General features: G+C 35.2%; 2 protein-coding genes and 1 long non-coding RNA gene across 8 annotated transcripts; 2 read left to right on the top strand and 1 right to left on the bottom strand.

The window, feature by feature from the left end:
- Positions 1 to 750: 750 nt before the first annotated feature.
- LOC105164655 (conserved oligomeric Golgi complex component-related / COG complex component-like protein) lies at positions 751 to 5,284 on the top strand. The gene is made up of 12 exons (XM_011083356.3): positions 751 to 971; positions 1,050 to 1,202; positions 2,043 to 2,191; positions 2,301 to 2,378; positions 2,484 to 2,577; positions 2,676 to 2,750; positions 2,876 to 3,172; positions 3,779 to 3,846; positions 3,932 to 3,986; positions 4,147 to 4,285; positions 4,411 to 4,595; positions 4,683 to 5,284. Exons 1-12 carry the CDS (start codon positions 831 to 833, stop codon positions 5,007 to 5,009), a joined length of 1,761 nt encoding a protein of 586 aa, XP_011081658.1. The 5' UTR covers positions 751 to 830; the 3' UTR covers positions 5,010 to 5,284.
- A 452-nt stretch (positions 5,285 to 5,736) lies between these two features.
- On the top strand, positions 5,737 to 10,331 carry LOC105164656 (S-adenosyl-L-methionine-dependent methyltransferases superfamily protein). Of its 6 annotated transcripts, none has more exons than XM_011083361.3 (13): positions 5,737 to 6,063; positions 6,431 to 6,558; positions 6,663 to 6,724; positions 7,002 to 7,052; positions 7,128 to 7,154; positions 7,402 to 7,506; positions 7,778 to 7,885; positions 8,094 to 8,165; positions 8,259 to 8,309; positions 8,581 to 8,643; positions 8,726 to 8,850; positions 9,156 to 9,342; positions 9,471 to 10,331. In XM_011083361.3, the coding sequence occupies exons 2-13, from the start codon at positions 6,447 to 6,449 to the stop codon at positions 10,182 to 10,184; spliced, it is 1,677 nt and encodes a 558-aa protein (XP_011081663.1). In that variant the 5' UTR covers positions 5,737 to 6,063; positions 6,431 to 6,446; the 3' UTR covers positions 10,185 to 10,331. The 6 variants fall into 6 exon arrangements, with proteins under 6 accessions (XP_011081663.1, XP_011081661.1, XP_011081664.1 ...); XM_011083359.3 differs by having other exon boundaries at positions 6,428 to 6,558; XM_011083362.3 differs by having other exon boundaries at positions 6,416 to 6,558.
- A 1,888-nt stretch (positions 10,332 to 12,219) lies between these two features.
- On the bottom strand, positions 12,220 to 14,200 carry LOC110012179 (uncharacterized). The gene is made up of 2 exons (XR_002287338.2): positions 13,907 to 14,200; positions 12,220 to 13,542 (listed from the first exon to the last, which is right to left on the bottom strand). It is a non-coding gene; the product is annotated as an uncharacterized LOC110012179 (long non-coding RNA).
- Between the last annotated feature and the right edge of the window lie 1,453 nt (positions 14,201 to 15,653).

The raw sequence follows: 15,653 nt of genomic DNA, 5'->3' as shown, positions 1-15,653 counted from the left end.
CGGGAAAATTTAGCCCAAATCTGACTCAACTAAACTTAAATCGATCATACGACAAGTGTGATTGATGTAAAATTTAAAAAAAAAATGATCAATCACATGATAAGTGTGATACACTTACTTTGTGACTGAAAGAATTTTCCCACAAATTTTATCTACTCCAATATTTGAATAAATGCTATACTATACTGTTAATGGGGAAAAGTAACATGAATAATCTTTAGTAGTAATTAATATTCAATTTTACAAGGAAATAAAGAGGCTTAGACAAAGGGGAGTCCGATATAAGGTTGATAAATTGAATTGACATAATTCAAATATGAATTTGAAAGAATTAGACTATGATGAATCAAATTTAATAGATGAGATTTCAGAATAAGGGCATTTAATTTGGTGTCTATTTAATCTAGAATGAATAAAATCTAGTACTGTTCATTTGTATTTATATATTTTTATGAAATATTATACTATTATTTGGATAGTCAATTTTTCTATTTAAGTTGTTAACTTTATATTTTATAAAATAAATTAAGGAAATTAAAATCAAATTGACAGAATTGAGCTAATTAGAGTGTTAGTATGTGGGTGTTTTATTTTCTTTGGGTACATATTTTATTAGGCATGTGTATCAGTATAGCTACGCCGCTAGGCAGAAAAATGGGGGGCCGAAATACAATATTAAGAAGTTTAGGGAACGAAATATTGTTTCTTCTAAAATGCACCTTAAAATCTAAAAAATATCACCCAGACCCAATGGAAAGGACTCCTTAAAATCACATAAAACCCACTTCCCAGATCTCTAACAGTGATCGATCAAATTCTGGACTTAAAGAATGACGGCAATGGCGTCGCCAGAAGCTTTGCCCGACGACGACGTATCCGCGGCGATGTCTAATCTTCTCCCTCTTGCCTCCGCAGCGCAGCAGCCCTACGTCTCCGAGCTCCTCTCCTTCACTCTGGATCGCCTCCATAAGGTATTCCAACACTCCTAAGTTGCTTAATTACGTGCCGGTTTGGAACTTGAGGTAATGTCTTTGTTTTATTTGTCTAAGGAACCGGAATTGCTAAGAGTAGATGCGGAGAGAATACGGCGGCAGATGCAGGAGGTGGCTGTGGGGAATTACCGTGCATTCATTGCAGCTGCGGATGCGTTGCTTGAGATCCGAGAGGAAGTTTCTGCTATTGACAAGCATCTTGAGTCTCTGGTAAATTTGATTTGATTATTAGGTTTTTTTATTTGATCTGATTTGATGTATTTTTATATGAGCTGACATTGCGATTGTAGAAATTGCCGAATTTGTTATTTTAACTTTTGAGGTTTTAAGGATGGACTTGATTAATTTTAAGCTGCTCCAGTGCGAATAATGAGAATGAGTGAAATTGAGGGGGGAAAAATTCCTTCTTGAAATTTATCACTCCAGTTAGATCTGCTACTGCGTAACAGAAAATTGTAAAGGGCGGAACTTTTACCAGTCATTTTCTTAACAAGGCTTTAAATCTGCAGCATCCGGATGCTCATCGATTGTTATGGAGTGTAACATGGGCAGTACTATTCCTGTAATCCTAATCAATCCTCTCTGTATATGGACGCAATTAGCTAAGTGTAAATATGGTAAAGTTGAAAGCTTGGAGTTTTAATACTTGGAAAAATAAAGCCTAAAAAACATCTTTCATAAGTGCCCATGCAAATTACATCTTAACAACAATAAGTCAATTTTCATATGGATGAGCAGATTCTGTTGCATGAATCTCAGTATCTTCCTCTCCCTGCTGGATGCAATAAAAATAATGTAGTGACAAGAAGTTTGGATGAATATGAAAGTTTTGTATAAAAAGTGTTTGGTATCACAAAAAACTGCCAATCTTTTATCCTTACGAAATTAACAGGGGTAAATTTTGAGGCTTGAATTGGGTAGATAGTGCCGTACACATGAAATACCTGTACGACCATTGTTCTTTCCTTCATAGTGCGTGTATCCTCAATATTTGAGACAAAAATGAACTCGTGGAGATTCTTAGATGTTTGTTTTTTACCTCATTTGCAGATAGCTGAAATTCCAACACTAACATCTGGCTGCACTGAATTTGTTGATTCGGCTGAACATATTTTGGAGAAAAGGAAGATGAACCAAACATTACTCGCAAATCATAGTACTTTGCTTGATTTGCTTGAAATTCCTCAACTCATGGACACGTATATCCCCAAGCTTATTTGTCTGCTTTTAAGTATATGATACTTTATGTTGTCTTCTAAAATAGCTTGAAGTGTCTCAAAATAATGATCAGATAGCATATGAATACAGATGTGTGAGGAATGGAAATTACGATGAAGCTCTTGACTTAGAAGCATTCGTTGGAAAGCTTACTACAATGCACCCAAAGTGAGTTTCTTCTATGATTCTCTTAGCAGCATGTAATCTATTTCATCTGCAACTTGCTTGATGCATTTATTGAGGCACTATTTTCTGTTTTCTCTTTCAAAAAAGCATTCCTGTGATTCAGGCCCTAGCCACAGAAGTTCAGCAGACCACCCAATCTCTTCTTTCTCAGCTTCTCCAGAAACTTAGATCTAATATTCAGGTACTATGTCTTATTTCAAGTTAAGCATGTGGATAGGAGAACTGAGGTAAAGTTGTGGGCTAAATGTGATTAAGCATTGCTCATCATTTTCCTCGCAGTTGCCAGAATGCCTCCGCATAATTGGATATTTACGTCGAATAGGAGTGTTCAGTGAGTATGAAATGCGCCTACAGGTAGCCTTATTAAGATTTGTGTTTATCATGTAAATGGATTGTACTTTATCTTGGTGTTTATAGTCCTTCGTCATTACAATTTCAAGGTATAAGTTTCTAATTAATGATCTTTGTCTGGTGTTCAGTTTTTAAGATGCCGTGAAGCCTGGCTTACTGGAACACTTGATGATTTAGACCAGAGAAATCCTTATGAATATTTGAAAGGGATGATAAATTGTCACAGAATGCATCTTTTTGATGTTGTTAACCAATATCGAGCTATATTTGCTGATGACACGTCAGGGAATGAAGAAAATTACGATGGTGGCCTTCTGTTTGACTGGGCCATGCATCAGATTACCTTGCACCTGAAGAGTCTTAAAGTGATGCTTCCGAAGATAACCGAAGGTGGATCCTTGTCAAATATTCTGGATCAGTGCATGGTGAGAATCAGTTATGTTATTGTTCTATTATTTAAAAAAAAGTGTTATCCCTACCGACAATAGTATTCAGATAAATGGCCAAAGATTTATTGAAAAATAAGAGAGCACAAAAGTTTAAAGACAAAGAAGCTGGGAGAATGTATTTCTTTTTCTTCATTACAAAATTTAAAACCAAAAACTTTAGAGACAAAAAAGCTGAAGAAATGCATTTTATCTTTACTCCAGTCATTTGTTGCTTATTGTTCTTCTGAAACATTTGAATGATCAGTAAACTGTTAACACCGTGTTGATGGGATTGCTAAGAAACTTTTGGATCCATCTCACGATGTTTCTTATTAGAACATAAAGAGAAGGGCTCCACCTCTAAGAAAAGAGGCCTTAAATCGAATTACTCTCAGATTGCTGGACTAGAATGCATACTTATGCATATATGTTTGAGGTTCCCTAAATATCATCATGGTGAAATGGATATCTCTGCATAAAAAGTTTCCCCTTTGGTGTCAGCATGAACATGGCTGTCGAGTTGTTTAATATTCTTTTTCAAGTGACATATGATTTGTAAATCTAAAATATGATGATATTTTATCTTCTGCTTCTGGTTTACAGTATTGTGCTATGGGTCTTGGATGGGTTGGATTGGATTTCCGAGGACTGCTACCGCCTCTTTTTGAAGAGTAAATATACATTGCCCTTTTAGATTTCTTTAACGCACTTTAGGCATTTGGCAATTCTCATTCTAGATGTGTTTATTCTTAACAGAGCAGTACTTAATTTATTTGCGAAGAATATGAGTACAGCTGTTGAAAATTTTCAGGTATGATCTCCAATAGAAAATAAAGGCATACACTACATTGTCGCAATTCCTTCCTGCTTTTCTGTTAGGCATGTGATTTGGATCTCTGTAATCTTCCTAGCTCCGAAACTCTATCGTTCTTGGCTGAAGATTTATGACATGAATGTTTTGATTTATCCAGTTAGTCCTGGATTCTCATCGTTGGGTCCCACTGCCAGCAGTTGGCTTCCCTGCCAATAGCTTGGGTGAAGAAAGTCAAGATGATATTACTCCTCCTTCAAGTCTGATGGAGCATCCACCTCTTGCTGTTTTTATCAATGGTAAGCTTGAAGTCCATTTGACCTGTTCCTTGTGTTTAAATTGGACACTTCCTAAATGTCGCTGTTTGGTATGTGAAATGATAGCAATATTGTGTTTCTTTTATTTGTGTATCTGGTGGTGGCAGGTGTATCTGCTGCAATGAATGAACTACGTCCTTGTGCTCCACTAAATCTAAAAAATGTACTTGCTCAAGAATTAGTTAAGGGTTTGCAGGCTGTTTCTGATTCTCTACTGAGGTACAACACAACTAGGATGCTCAGAGACAATGAATCTGTACTTTTCCTGAAACTTTGCCAATCATTCATTGAGGTGACCTTCTCAACAAATTTGTTTAGTTTTATGTACATATAGGCTCTTTCTTCAAATGATAGTCTGCACTTTGTTCACTCCATGCAGGTTGCTTTTCCACATTGTGCTACATGCTTTAATCGATGTTACCCTGGTGGGGCTGCTCTAATCACAGATTCCAAGAACTTATTTGATGGAATCAGCCGCCTACTAGCAACCTCAACCTCGAGAGAGCTACCAAAACCTGTTCATAATACAGAGGCCAAGAATGTAGCAGAGAACGGTAATTCTCCGACAGTGGAAAATGGGGTCCTCCATGGTGTTGAACGAACTGCGAGTCTCAGCCCAGAGGAGAAAGAACAGAACAATGTTAGTCCTCAAAAGGAAGAGAAGACAACAATAAGAGAAGATGCTCAAAGATCACCAGTATTATGAAATAATCCTCAGATAAGGACTCCATACAGTTTGGTTAGTGTAATTATGTAACATCCCAAAGCACTTCCAGTAGGTCTTGCATGAATTTCATATCAGCTCTGGGACGATCTTTCCTGACTAGCACTATCATAGTCATTACGTAATTGGACTCAAGAAATGTTCAAGGTGGGGATGATGAGGATATTCTTTTTGTACGTAGGTCGTCTGGACGATTATTGTCCAAATGAGATTGTTGTAATAATTTTGGTCTTATAGTGAAAACAGAAATCTGAGTACACCACTCTTTTTTTCCAACTGCATTTAGGACAATAATCCTAGTTATACATGCCATTCTTTGTTGCCCCACTTGTTGCCCATTTCTTGCTTCTTTCTTCTTCGGCTCCTCTCTATCTCCAAGCAGAATTGCAACATTCCGAAAAGGGAACTTAAGAATGATTGCTGCATTTATCTTTTTGTGATGTTAAAAATGATACTTATTTTTGACTGCTTAAAAAACAAGAAGGCATTTTTCACGAACTTGTTTTGAATACACCACCCCTTCTCCCAAAAATTTACACGTACCTAAAAATTTTATGCATTTATCAGTAAGTGAAAAATATGAGGATGAAGATGGAAATAAATTAATTATATGGCAAGTGAAAGTTGTTAATTCGTGTGACCACCATCTTATATGAGCATTTTTAAATAATCTTTTAATTTCCTTAATATAAAGAGGAAAAAGATAAAGTAAAAAGGAGTAAAGGCCCTCTCAGAAGGGTTTAACACTTGACTGCACCGTCCCCAGGCAGACCGCCGGGCGTAATTAAACCTTCCATCGCATCCTCTCCAATAGAGATGGCTTCAGTATTTTCGAGTTCCACCTGAAGCCACAACTTAGCAACAGTATATTCCTCCTTCAAATTTCAGGAACCTGAGGGAAAGAATAAGTTTGTTTGTTCCACTAACAAAAGGGGAAAAGTTCATTGTTTTATTGGCGCAAAAAGCTATTCGATTGCTATTTCTGCGTTAATTGGCCTAAGAGCTCAGCTTGCAATTTTCATCTCTTCCTACTTCCGTAAGGTTCTTTTTCTTTTTCTGTTTCCCTGTTAAATCTTATTCCTTGAGTATTGATATGCCTGTTCTTGGAATTTATGTGATGGGATTTCTCCAAATTTTCTGACAGTTTGATTATTTATTTCTTTATAGTTGAATGTGGATCGTGAAGATTCAGTTTCTCGATATTTGTTGCATTTACTAATTCTTGAAAATTTTCTAGTAATGAAATGGAACTTCGACAAAGGTTGCAACTTTTTCTTTACGTCATGAATTTGTGGACCCTTATAATGCCTCTCGTTTATTGGATTATTTGTTCTGTCGAAGGTTGATAATGCTTTGATTTGGAATTCTGGGTTTCTTATTTGATCCAGTTCCTTTTGTAGTAGAACAAGGTTTATAGCAATGGAATCCACATCCAACGCACAAATAAGCATTTGTGAAAATCAACAACCCCAACAACCAAAGATACAAATATATTCACCTTCCAATGATGAAGTGTCGGCTTTCTGGAGAGGTCACATTTCTTTCAACCTTTATTTTCTCGTCCCATTTCAAAGAAGTCCCCGTGGTAGTTTGAAATCAAGCTTTGATATGCTAAATCGATATCTTTGTTGCCAGAGAAGTATGAAAAAGATGCAAAGAAGTACTGGGACATTTTTTATAAACGCCATCAGGACAAGGTCAGTTTCTTAATAGCATGACCTTAAGTATGGTAATTGAGTTATTGTTGTGGAATGCAAGAGTCTTGCCATGGTTTAGATTTACATGATATCTGAAAAAGTAATTTACCTTATTGAATTTCTCTATTGGGTACTGCTAATGTATAGTGTTTCTGCAGATTTTGAGAACCGGACCCTGATTTACAGGGGTTTGCGTGAAAGCAGTCCCTGTTCACTTAATGTCATTCCTGGTAAATGCTTGATATCTGACGTGATTTAATGTTTTATCTTTCTCCAGTTCTTCAAGGATCGTCATTATTTGGACAAAGAATGGGGACACCACTTCTCTGTAAGTGCAAAAGATGCCTATACAGTACTTGTTATTTGTGCTAGGTTTTAATTAATTGACCATTCTTTTTTGCAGGGAGAAGGAAGAAGAGTCATTCTAGAGGTATTATCTTCTAATGCACCCACTAGTTAGGATTTTAACTTTGTCATATTTTAGTGTGCTAGTTCTGTGCTTTATACAATGTACACAAAACTGAAATTGTATTTGCAGGGGGGAGGGTTGATATACCTTTCTATGTCACTAGTCCTTGTTAGAAATACCCTTGCATTTCAATTTTATGCACTTAAGGTGTTTAAACTTCATTTTACTTTGTTGCTTGATTGATGAACGCAGCAATTGCTTTTACCAGGTTGGCTGTGGAGCTGGAAATACTATCTTTCCCTTGCTTGCAACCTACCCAGATATACTTATACATGCTTGTGATTTCTCACCACGTGCTGTAAATTTGGTTAAGGTTAGATCTGTTGCCTTTTGTTGTTCTAAGAGTGATACAGTACATCCTTCATTTATTTCACTCCCTAATATTGGAGTGATGCAACTTACAAGTTCCAATTAAGAAGATCTTTGGCAGTTTGCAACTATCAACACACTGATTTTCCAGTTTGACATGTTCTATTTTGAGGGATTGTTGTTTAATAATACGCGCACCTTTGTTGCCCCTACTTTGAAATCAACACAAAATGGCGAGGTCTATAACTTGTAGTTTCTCCTGGATGTCATTCTAGATGCACAAGGACTTCACAGAGGCCAGAGTCAATGCATTCGTTTGTGATCTTACCATAGATGACCTATCCCTGCATGTTGCTCCTTCTTCAGTGGACATTGTAACAATGGTAATAGTTATGTTATATGTAATTGGTGCTCTTTTACAGATTCTTGTGTGCATATGTATATATACGTGTATATGTATGTATTGTTTTTACTACTTCTCTAAGAGCATATATATATATATATAATTTATTTATTTTCCGATCCAATTGTGTTTCCTCTGATAAATGAGGATGTTGCTGTTAATGCACGTTGGCTGACATTTTTAAGTAGATATTTGTTTTATCTGCAGTATCCCCAGAAAAAATGCCTATGGTGGTGCAGAATATCAGAAAAGTCCTCAAGGTGAGTATTGAAGTTATGCCACAATTGCATTACATTATTGAGCTCCATTTACACTTAAATTTCGCTTATGCAACATAAATTTTCGATGCGCAGCCAAATGGTCGTATATTGTTTCGTGATTATGCAACTGGTGATCTTGCTCAGGTAGGACTCTGGTCTGACAACACATTGTTTCGCCTGTTTGTAGTAACTTTTGTAATTCACTTTTATGCCTATAGTATAATTAGTCATGTAATACTGCATAACATTCAAAAGAATCTGTTCCTGAGTGTGGGATTTTTACATTTGGCATTTGTGTTTTGTCTTTCTGTGGCTATAGCCTTTAGTTTACATCTAAAACTTCGAAACAGTAGAAATATATTTTAATTCAGTATTGAAATGTTCTGACCCCGTATGTATATTGTCATATCAACAGGAAAGGTTCACTGGCAAGGAACAAAAGATCAGCGAAAACTTCTATGTTAGGGGTGATGGCACTGTAAGTTTCCATTCCTTAGATGAGTGCTTCTTGAATTTATAAGAATGTATTCAGTTCCTTACAGCATCTACTTTGCTGCCAGCGAGCTTTCTACTTTTCTGATGAGTTCTTGAGGAATATTTTCAAAGAAAATGGATTCAACATGGAAGAACATGTCCTGTGTTGCAAGCAAGTGGAAAATAGATCAAAAGAGATCGTAATGAATCGGTAAGAAGTTGAGTTTTACTATCTTAAAAGCTCCTCCTTTTTTCTTATACAGCTGGGGGAGAGTATTGTAAAGTGCAACTGTTTATAAATTGAAGATTCTTTCACTAGAATAATGCAGAAACGTTCTGTGGCATCATTATCTTCTATGATTAAAAAAAAAGGATTACAATTCCATTTTTGTCCGTTTTAAGCAATTGCCCTACAATAGGCTACACAGATACCTAGCATGGTGATACTGGAAATTTTCAAGTCAATTGGACAAAAACTGCAAATGGATGTACATAACAGTTGCAATTTGATTACAGCCGGTGGGTTCAAGCTGTATTTCAGCAAGCTGACACCGACAGCAGGGAGGGTGCCTCAACTGGAAATGAACCAACAGATTTACAAGGGGATTGTGATAAAAGAACAAATGATATCAATGGGTTTGAAATTGATATGTCGGAGGGAATGGCTTTTGAAATGTTTGGTATTTCATCTTCCAGTGAAGAGGTACTGAAGCATTCCTAGCTTCTCCTCTGCAATTTCATTTATACAAGTACATAATAACATGTTTAGCTAACATTTATTCCTTCCGCTTAGAGGCCCTCATCTGAACAATTGTTTTCTGTTGCTCTTAGATTATCGAACTCACTATAAGGGACTGCCTTTTCAAGATAAAAGTACTTTCGAAAGAGTATCAACACACCTGCACGTCAACCGGCTTAATGCTGTGGGAATCAGCAAGGTTAATGGCGTCTGTCCTTGCTGCAAATCAAGAGATTGTTGCTGGGAAAAAGGTTTTAGAACTCGGATGTGGCTGTGGGGGAATTTGTTCAATGGTAGCTGCTAGATCCGCTAACCTTGTGATTGCCACTGATGGAGACATAAAAGCACTTGATTTGTTGACTGAAAATATAGCCTCAAATCTCAAATCACTATCTCTTGATTCTTTAAAGGTGAAGAAACTGGAATGGGGCAATGGAAACGACATAGAGGCCATCAAGGAACTGAATGAGAAAGGCTTCGACATCATAATTGGGACAGACGTGACTTACATTCCTGAGGCAATCATACCATTGTTTGCAACTGCTAGAGAATTGATTTCAACGACCAGAGTTACAGAAAACAACACAGAGCCAGCTTTGATTCTATGCCATGTTTTGCGCAGAGTTGATGAAACTTCTATTCTATCAGCGGCATCTAAATATGGCTTCAGGCTGGCGGACAGGTGGCCTGATCATCGAACCCCAAATAGCATGTACCAGGGCATCATCAAGAGTTGGTTTTCTGACGAGTGCCAATATGAAATTCCATCTACAGCGCTTAATATTATGTATTTTCACATTGCATAGAGACGGACTATTGCATTTTTACTAATAATGTGTATTTTGTTTTGTATTTCATAATGGCCTTTACCTTGTACTGATCTTAATGAGGGCTGTAAGACGCTCAAACCATTCTATTCTTACTTTATTCGGAAGGGTCTCTAATCTCTATCACTTGGCGTCGATCAAATGTTTCTCAACCCCATTTCATCATCATGATCAAAACTTCATCTGATAAAGATAATTTAAGTATTACTTGTGATTGAGCAGGTCATCATGATGAACGCACCATATATATCCATCCCAACTGCCAACATCAAATTGTAACAGAACATTACACTATGTAAAAATAACACATTCACATAATAATTGTTCAGGAATTGATGTTAGAGCCCAAAAGATAAGAGGGAGCATCCTACTTGATGGGGATATTTCTTACTCAAAGATCAAAATAGCCCCTAAAAAGGAACATTTCTCAATTAGGACTAAGATTCAAGTGTTTTAATTTCAACTGGTGAAGACCAGAAATTAAGTTGGTTTGATGTTATTGTACTTGAAAGCTCGAGATGATGACACGCGGACTCATACAAATATAGACATTTAGTCCTATGAATAATCCAATTATTTCAAATAACGGTATATCATTTATTATTTACACATTAGCTTACAAGTTTTTCTTTCAATCTCTCGAATTGACTTAAACATTGGAGCCCACCACGGAAAACCATTTGACCATGGGTTCATAGCTTAGGATCAGAAGGAAAGAAACCATCCCGTCTTTAAAGCAATGGTCTACGACTCCGTAGCTTGCTTAACTATTCCTGAGTGAGGACTGGCTTTCCTACTAGTTACCGGATTACACAGCAAGCCTATCAATTTTATTTCTTTTCAAGTCCAACACCCGACCCGGATTATTTTGCGTGCTACCTAGATCTCCAACCCGGATCACTTCTACATACTACGTTATGTTTCTTAAGCATGAACAACATATTTTGAACTGTGAATATCAATTTCCTAATTATTATGACAGTAATCTCAGGCTACAATTGGATTTGTGGATTTAAAATGATGGATTTAGTAACATTTTCTTTTTCTTGGATAATTCTTATTTTGAAGGATTTCAAAATTCTTCAACTCCAACTTTGAACTATATGTATTTTGTTAAGTATTGGTGGATTTCAAAATATTGGAATCATTTGAAAATTCTTTCCCCTAATCCTACTATCAAATTCAAATCCATCTGTCGAAATATAATCGTAGAGTGCATTTGAAAAGAATTTTGAAATCAATCAATATTCAATAAAACATAGTTTGAAATAGAATTGAAAATTTTAAAATCCCATAAGTTTAAAATTATTCAAAAAAATCTCAAAGGATTTGTTGTAAAATCTTTTAATTCAAATGCAATCTTAATAAATTTGACCAAGAAGTTAACATCACCAACTCCATCGCATGTACGTAACAAGTCAAAGATCCATCTTCCAAATTATCAAAACTATCAAGTGATGATGATGAGGACAACTAATTGCAGGTGGAAGCTAATTAGTCAAAATCAATGAAAAATACAAATTTTCACTTGACAAAAACAACTAGTAATTATTAATTTCCAGTTCTTGTGAGAGAAAAGCAAATAAACTGAATAATATATATATATATATAGTATTAATAGACTGCATTGAACAAAATTTGAACATGAGATGAAGTAATCGAAAAGAGAGAAATAAAGACTAGAATTAGGTGTAGGTAGAGTGGTCCAGCTCTGAAATTTAACTTAATTAAATGTAATATTCCCAATAACAGATCATTTATATTTCGATATATGATCTCTTCTTTGATCCTCAGTTCAAATAATTAATATATGCTCATCACGTACAGAAATAGGGCCTTTTTTATCCTTAAATCTGACCCGCCCATGTCTCTGCAAGTACAAAATCAAGAATGTGGAATGGTCTACATATCTTTCAAACTCAAGCATGCATGTCGTCTCTACCTCTCACATCACACATAATTAATATTGTCATCAAATCAGGAAAACTATATCATCAAAAGAACAACAAAAACCTAGAAAAGAAAACAATTGCATATCCAATTAAAGGTGATATACAGTACAGAGGCGTATGTACAAGTATACGTATAGATGATGTTATACGTAAATGGAATCTGATCTACATTGATAGTGGGAATTAACTAGGCAGAGTGAATGCCTGAAACCCTAAATACAATAAAATAGAAAGTGAACACGGAGCAAGCATATATATATATATATATATATATATATCTATGTATGTATATTCCCTTAATTCCCCTCTCCCACTTGCATGTCTTGAATTTATAATTATCACAAGAATTGATTGATCACTTTGCTATTATTAGTCCTTCCAATAAGGTTGTTAACTTGTACCCTCTGGAACCCATTGCTGCAAATATAGGTGCTGCAACAAAAGTATGTTAGACATTATTTGGAAAGTTTTCCAATCAGATTATAATCAAATCAAACAAAAGATTGCAAGACATTAATTTGACTTCAATTAGTCCCTCTCTCTCTCTCTCTCTGTGTGTGTGTATATTGTACGATTTCGGGTTAAACAACTGATGATCATATAAATATACCTCAAGAACTACATTAATCGGGTGTCGACGCCCACAAACCAAGAGAAAAACTACCTGAGAAATAATTGAGGGGAATAGAGGAGTTGTAGCTAGTTTATATAGTTGATATATTTCAGTCAAATAATGAAAATTAGTAGATGGATAGTTCTAGCTAGTTATAATTAAACAGAAAACTTGTTGAATTAATTATACTACTAGCAATTATATACATAAACTCGATTCATTAATCAGACACTTGTCAATCATAGTATATATAAATGCATGAGAGTGTGTGTGTGTGTTTCTGTTGATTGAATTATATATATTAAACTAACCAGCTCACTGAGAAGTAACATTTGTTTCATATGGTTTGAAACAGAGAAAGAAGAAGAAATTAACTTGAACACATCATGATCAAGAGATAGAAGCACAATAAACACTCGATCCCCCGTTTACACAAACTAAATGGCGAGTACAGCTTGCTACTAATTGTCAGACAGATTTGTTCAATATACCATCAGGGAAACACTACCATACATACAAATTAACCACCACTATGTACTACATATATTTATACGAGGAATTAGAGAATTAGGAGTACGTATTATATTAATTTGAAACAATTGCGCGCGGGGCTTTCTCAAGATCTGGAATTTTGTCTGAAATTGATACACAACAATCCATCTCAATATCACACCAAATCGCTAAACCCTAAACCCCTTTAATTGATTTTCTCCTCCAATTTAAGAAAATCCAAGATTAACAACTCTGACGGAGCGGTCTTGATGTGAAGAATCTTGAAAATACACCTCGATGGGAAAGAAAGCTTTATCAGAACATGTTATAAAGACATAAAACGGTAATGGATTCGCAAAATTACAGCAGATCAGTAGGAAATGAAGAAAAAAAAATTGTAGCATCAACACAAAGAATTAAGAGTAAGAAAATTAATCACAAAGGGAGGGAAAATAAACACATGCAGAACTGCAGAAACACCAAACACTGTGTGTGAAGAGAGAGAGAGAGAGAGAGAGAGAGAGAGAGTGGTGGGGGTGACAGAGAGAGAGTGAGCACCCATAGCTTCAAGCATGTGGAATCATTCATGCAAGAAAACACCATGTGTGCTCACTCTCTTCTGTCACCTCCCTTATTACCCTTACAAATTCGATGGAATTAAACATACACGCACATGTGCGTGCGTATGTATACATATTAAGCAGCAAGAATTACGGCGCGCGGTGTTAGCGGCAGAGGAGGAGAAACCCTAAATTTGGAAAGGGTGAAAGAGGGGATGGGGGGAGAGAGAGGAGCAGTGGTACTGTTCCATTAGAAAAGGAACACTGCTTTTGATTTTGATGTGGGAAGAATCGAGGCGCAATGCGTGCACTTTATATAGGCCAACCTCAAAGCCTTAACGGTTCCCTCCCTACCCCCCACCCCCTATGGAATAAATGTGGGTTTATCTTTTCATGCCCCTGTCCCAATATTTTATTGCAACACACCCCACCACCACCCCACCCCACCCATAAATGTATGTATATGTTGTGTATATATATATCATCATCATCATCATCTCTATTCTCTGATGCCTGTCATCCTCCCCCAACAAGAATCTTTTTCTTTTAGGGTTACAAATTAACAAGATCAAGAATTAAATTAGTATATATATCTCTAAAAATAATGATAATAAACAAGGGGAAAAGGAAAGAAATAGATGATGATGATGATGATGATGATGATGAGAAATATTAATAAGTACACATATCAATGCACCTTGTAATTCTAAATGTTTATTGAAGTCTCCTTAATTAATTATATATTTATATGTATATATGCAGTCTCATATATATTTAGTGTGGTCAACTGATTGATATATATATATATATATATATGTTTGGTTTTGATAGGCGTGAGAGAGAGGTCTGGGGGGTGGGAGGGGGGAGAGGATAAATCCAATGCCGTCGCCACTAGATGGCAGTACTGGCCGTAAAGGGTCAAAGAGGACGATAAGGATATCTCACAAATATCTATATCTATATCTATATATATGTGCAACAATCTAGATACATATATATACATACATACATACATATACACATATCTTTTCTCATTTTGATTTAAATAATCTCTAGTGAATTATGACGTCTGTTAGTGTTTCAAATCAACATCTTTTAATTAGCTATATATTTAATGTCTTTGAAGTTCAAATTAATTAGGTTACAATATGATATAATTATATTAATCTTGAACTGGAGCTCCATATATATATAATTAATATATATTTGTTCTTCCACTCATGACCTACGGGTGGTAATCACTCAAATACATTTTTTTTTTATTTTAGTTTCATTTTAATTATTTATTATCTCTGTAATATATATAGCTTAATGAATTTCTTCAAATATTCTTTTAAATCTCATTTAATTTGTTGTCTTATTTATATATTTAATACCAAATTAGGGTTAAAACAATTAATTATAGTGTATGATTTATCTTTTCTTATGAATCCCGTGTTGAATAAAAATTTTAATTAATTAACTTATATATAGAAGTATTGATTTAAAGTTTTATTAGACGATATAGCAATCTTATATGCTTTAAATTTATCAAATTTTTTGTGAAAAAATTATAATTTATGTCCCATGATTTTTTATTTTTTTAAATAAATTTGGTTTCATTGTTTGAGTTCTCATCATATTTAGTCCTATATATCACAAAAACTTATAATTTTAGTTCCAATCATAAATTTTGTTAAATATTTAACAAAAGCGTGTGCTCTCTCTCCATTAAATCAGTTACTCAACAGAGGACGTGTAAATTATGTGCTCTCTCCATAAAATTTTTAATGAAATTTGTAGTTGGAATTAAAATTATAAACTTTTGTGATTTATAGGATTAAATTTGGTG

The sequence above is a fragment of the Sesamum indicum genome, linkage group LG6, assembly GCF_026168435.1.
Source record: "Sesamum indicum cultivar Baizhima isolate 11 linkage group LG6, ASM2616843v1, whole genome shotgun sequence".
In the NCBI taxonomy this organism is placed as follows: domain Eukaryota; kingdom Viridiplantae; phylum Streptophyta; class Magnoliopsida; order Lamiales; family Pedaliaceae; genus Sesamum; species Sesamum indicum.
This window is presented reverse-complemented; position numbering and strand designations above follow the sequence as displayed.

What these genes read in the sequence shown, in the direction of transcription:
- LOC105164655 (XM_011083356.3), top strand. Translation starts at nt 831, where the DNA reads ATGACGGCAATGGCGTCGCCAGAAGCTTTGCCCGACGACGACGTATCC. An exon ending in CTCTGGATCGCCTCCATAAG is followed by an intron (nt 972 to 1,049) that starts GTATTCCAACAC and finishes TATTTGTCTAAG; the next exon opens with GAACCGGAATTGCTAAGAGT. An exon ending in AACTTAGATCTAATATTCAG is followed by an intron (nt 2,578 to 2,675) that starts GTACTATGTCTT and finishes TTTTCCTCGCAG; the next exon opens with TTGCCAGAATGCCTCCGCAT.
- LOC105164656 (XM_011083361.3), top strand. Translation starts at nt 6,447, where the DNA reads ATGGAATCCACATCCAACGCACAAATAAGCATTTGTGAAAATCAACAA. An exon ending in CAACTGGTGATCTTGCTCAG is followed by an intron (nt 8,310 to 8,580) that starts GTAGGACTCTGG and finishes TCATATCAACAG; the next exon opens with GAAAGGTTCACTGGCAAGGA. An exon ending in ATGTTAGGGGTGATGGCACT is followed by an intron (nt 8,644 to 8,725) that starts GTAAGTTTCCAT and finishes CTTTGCTGCCAG; the next exon opens with CGAGCTTTCTACTTTTCTGA.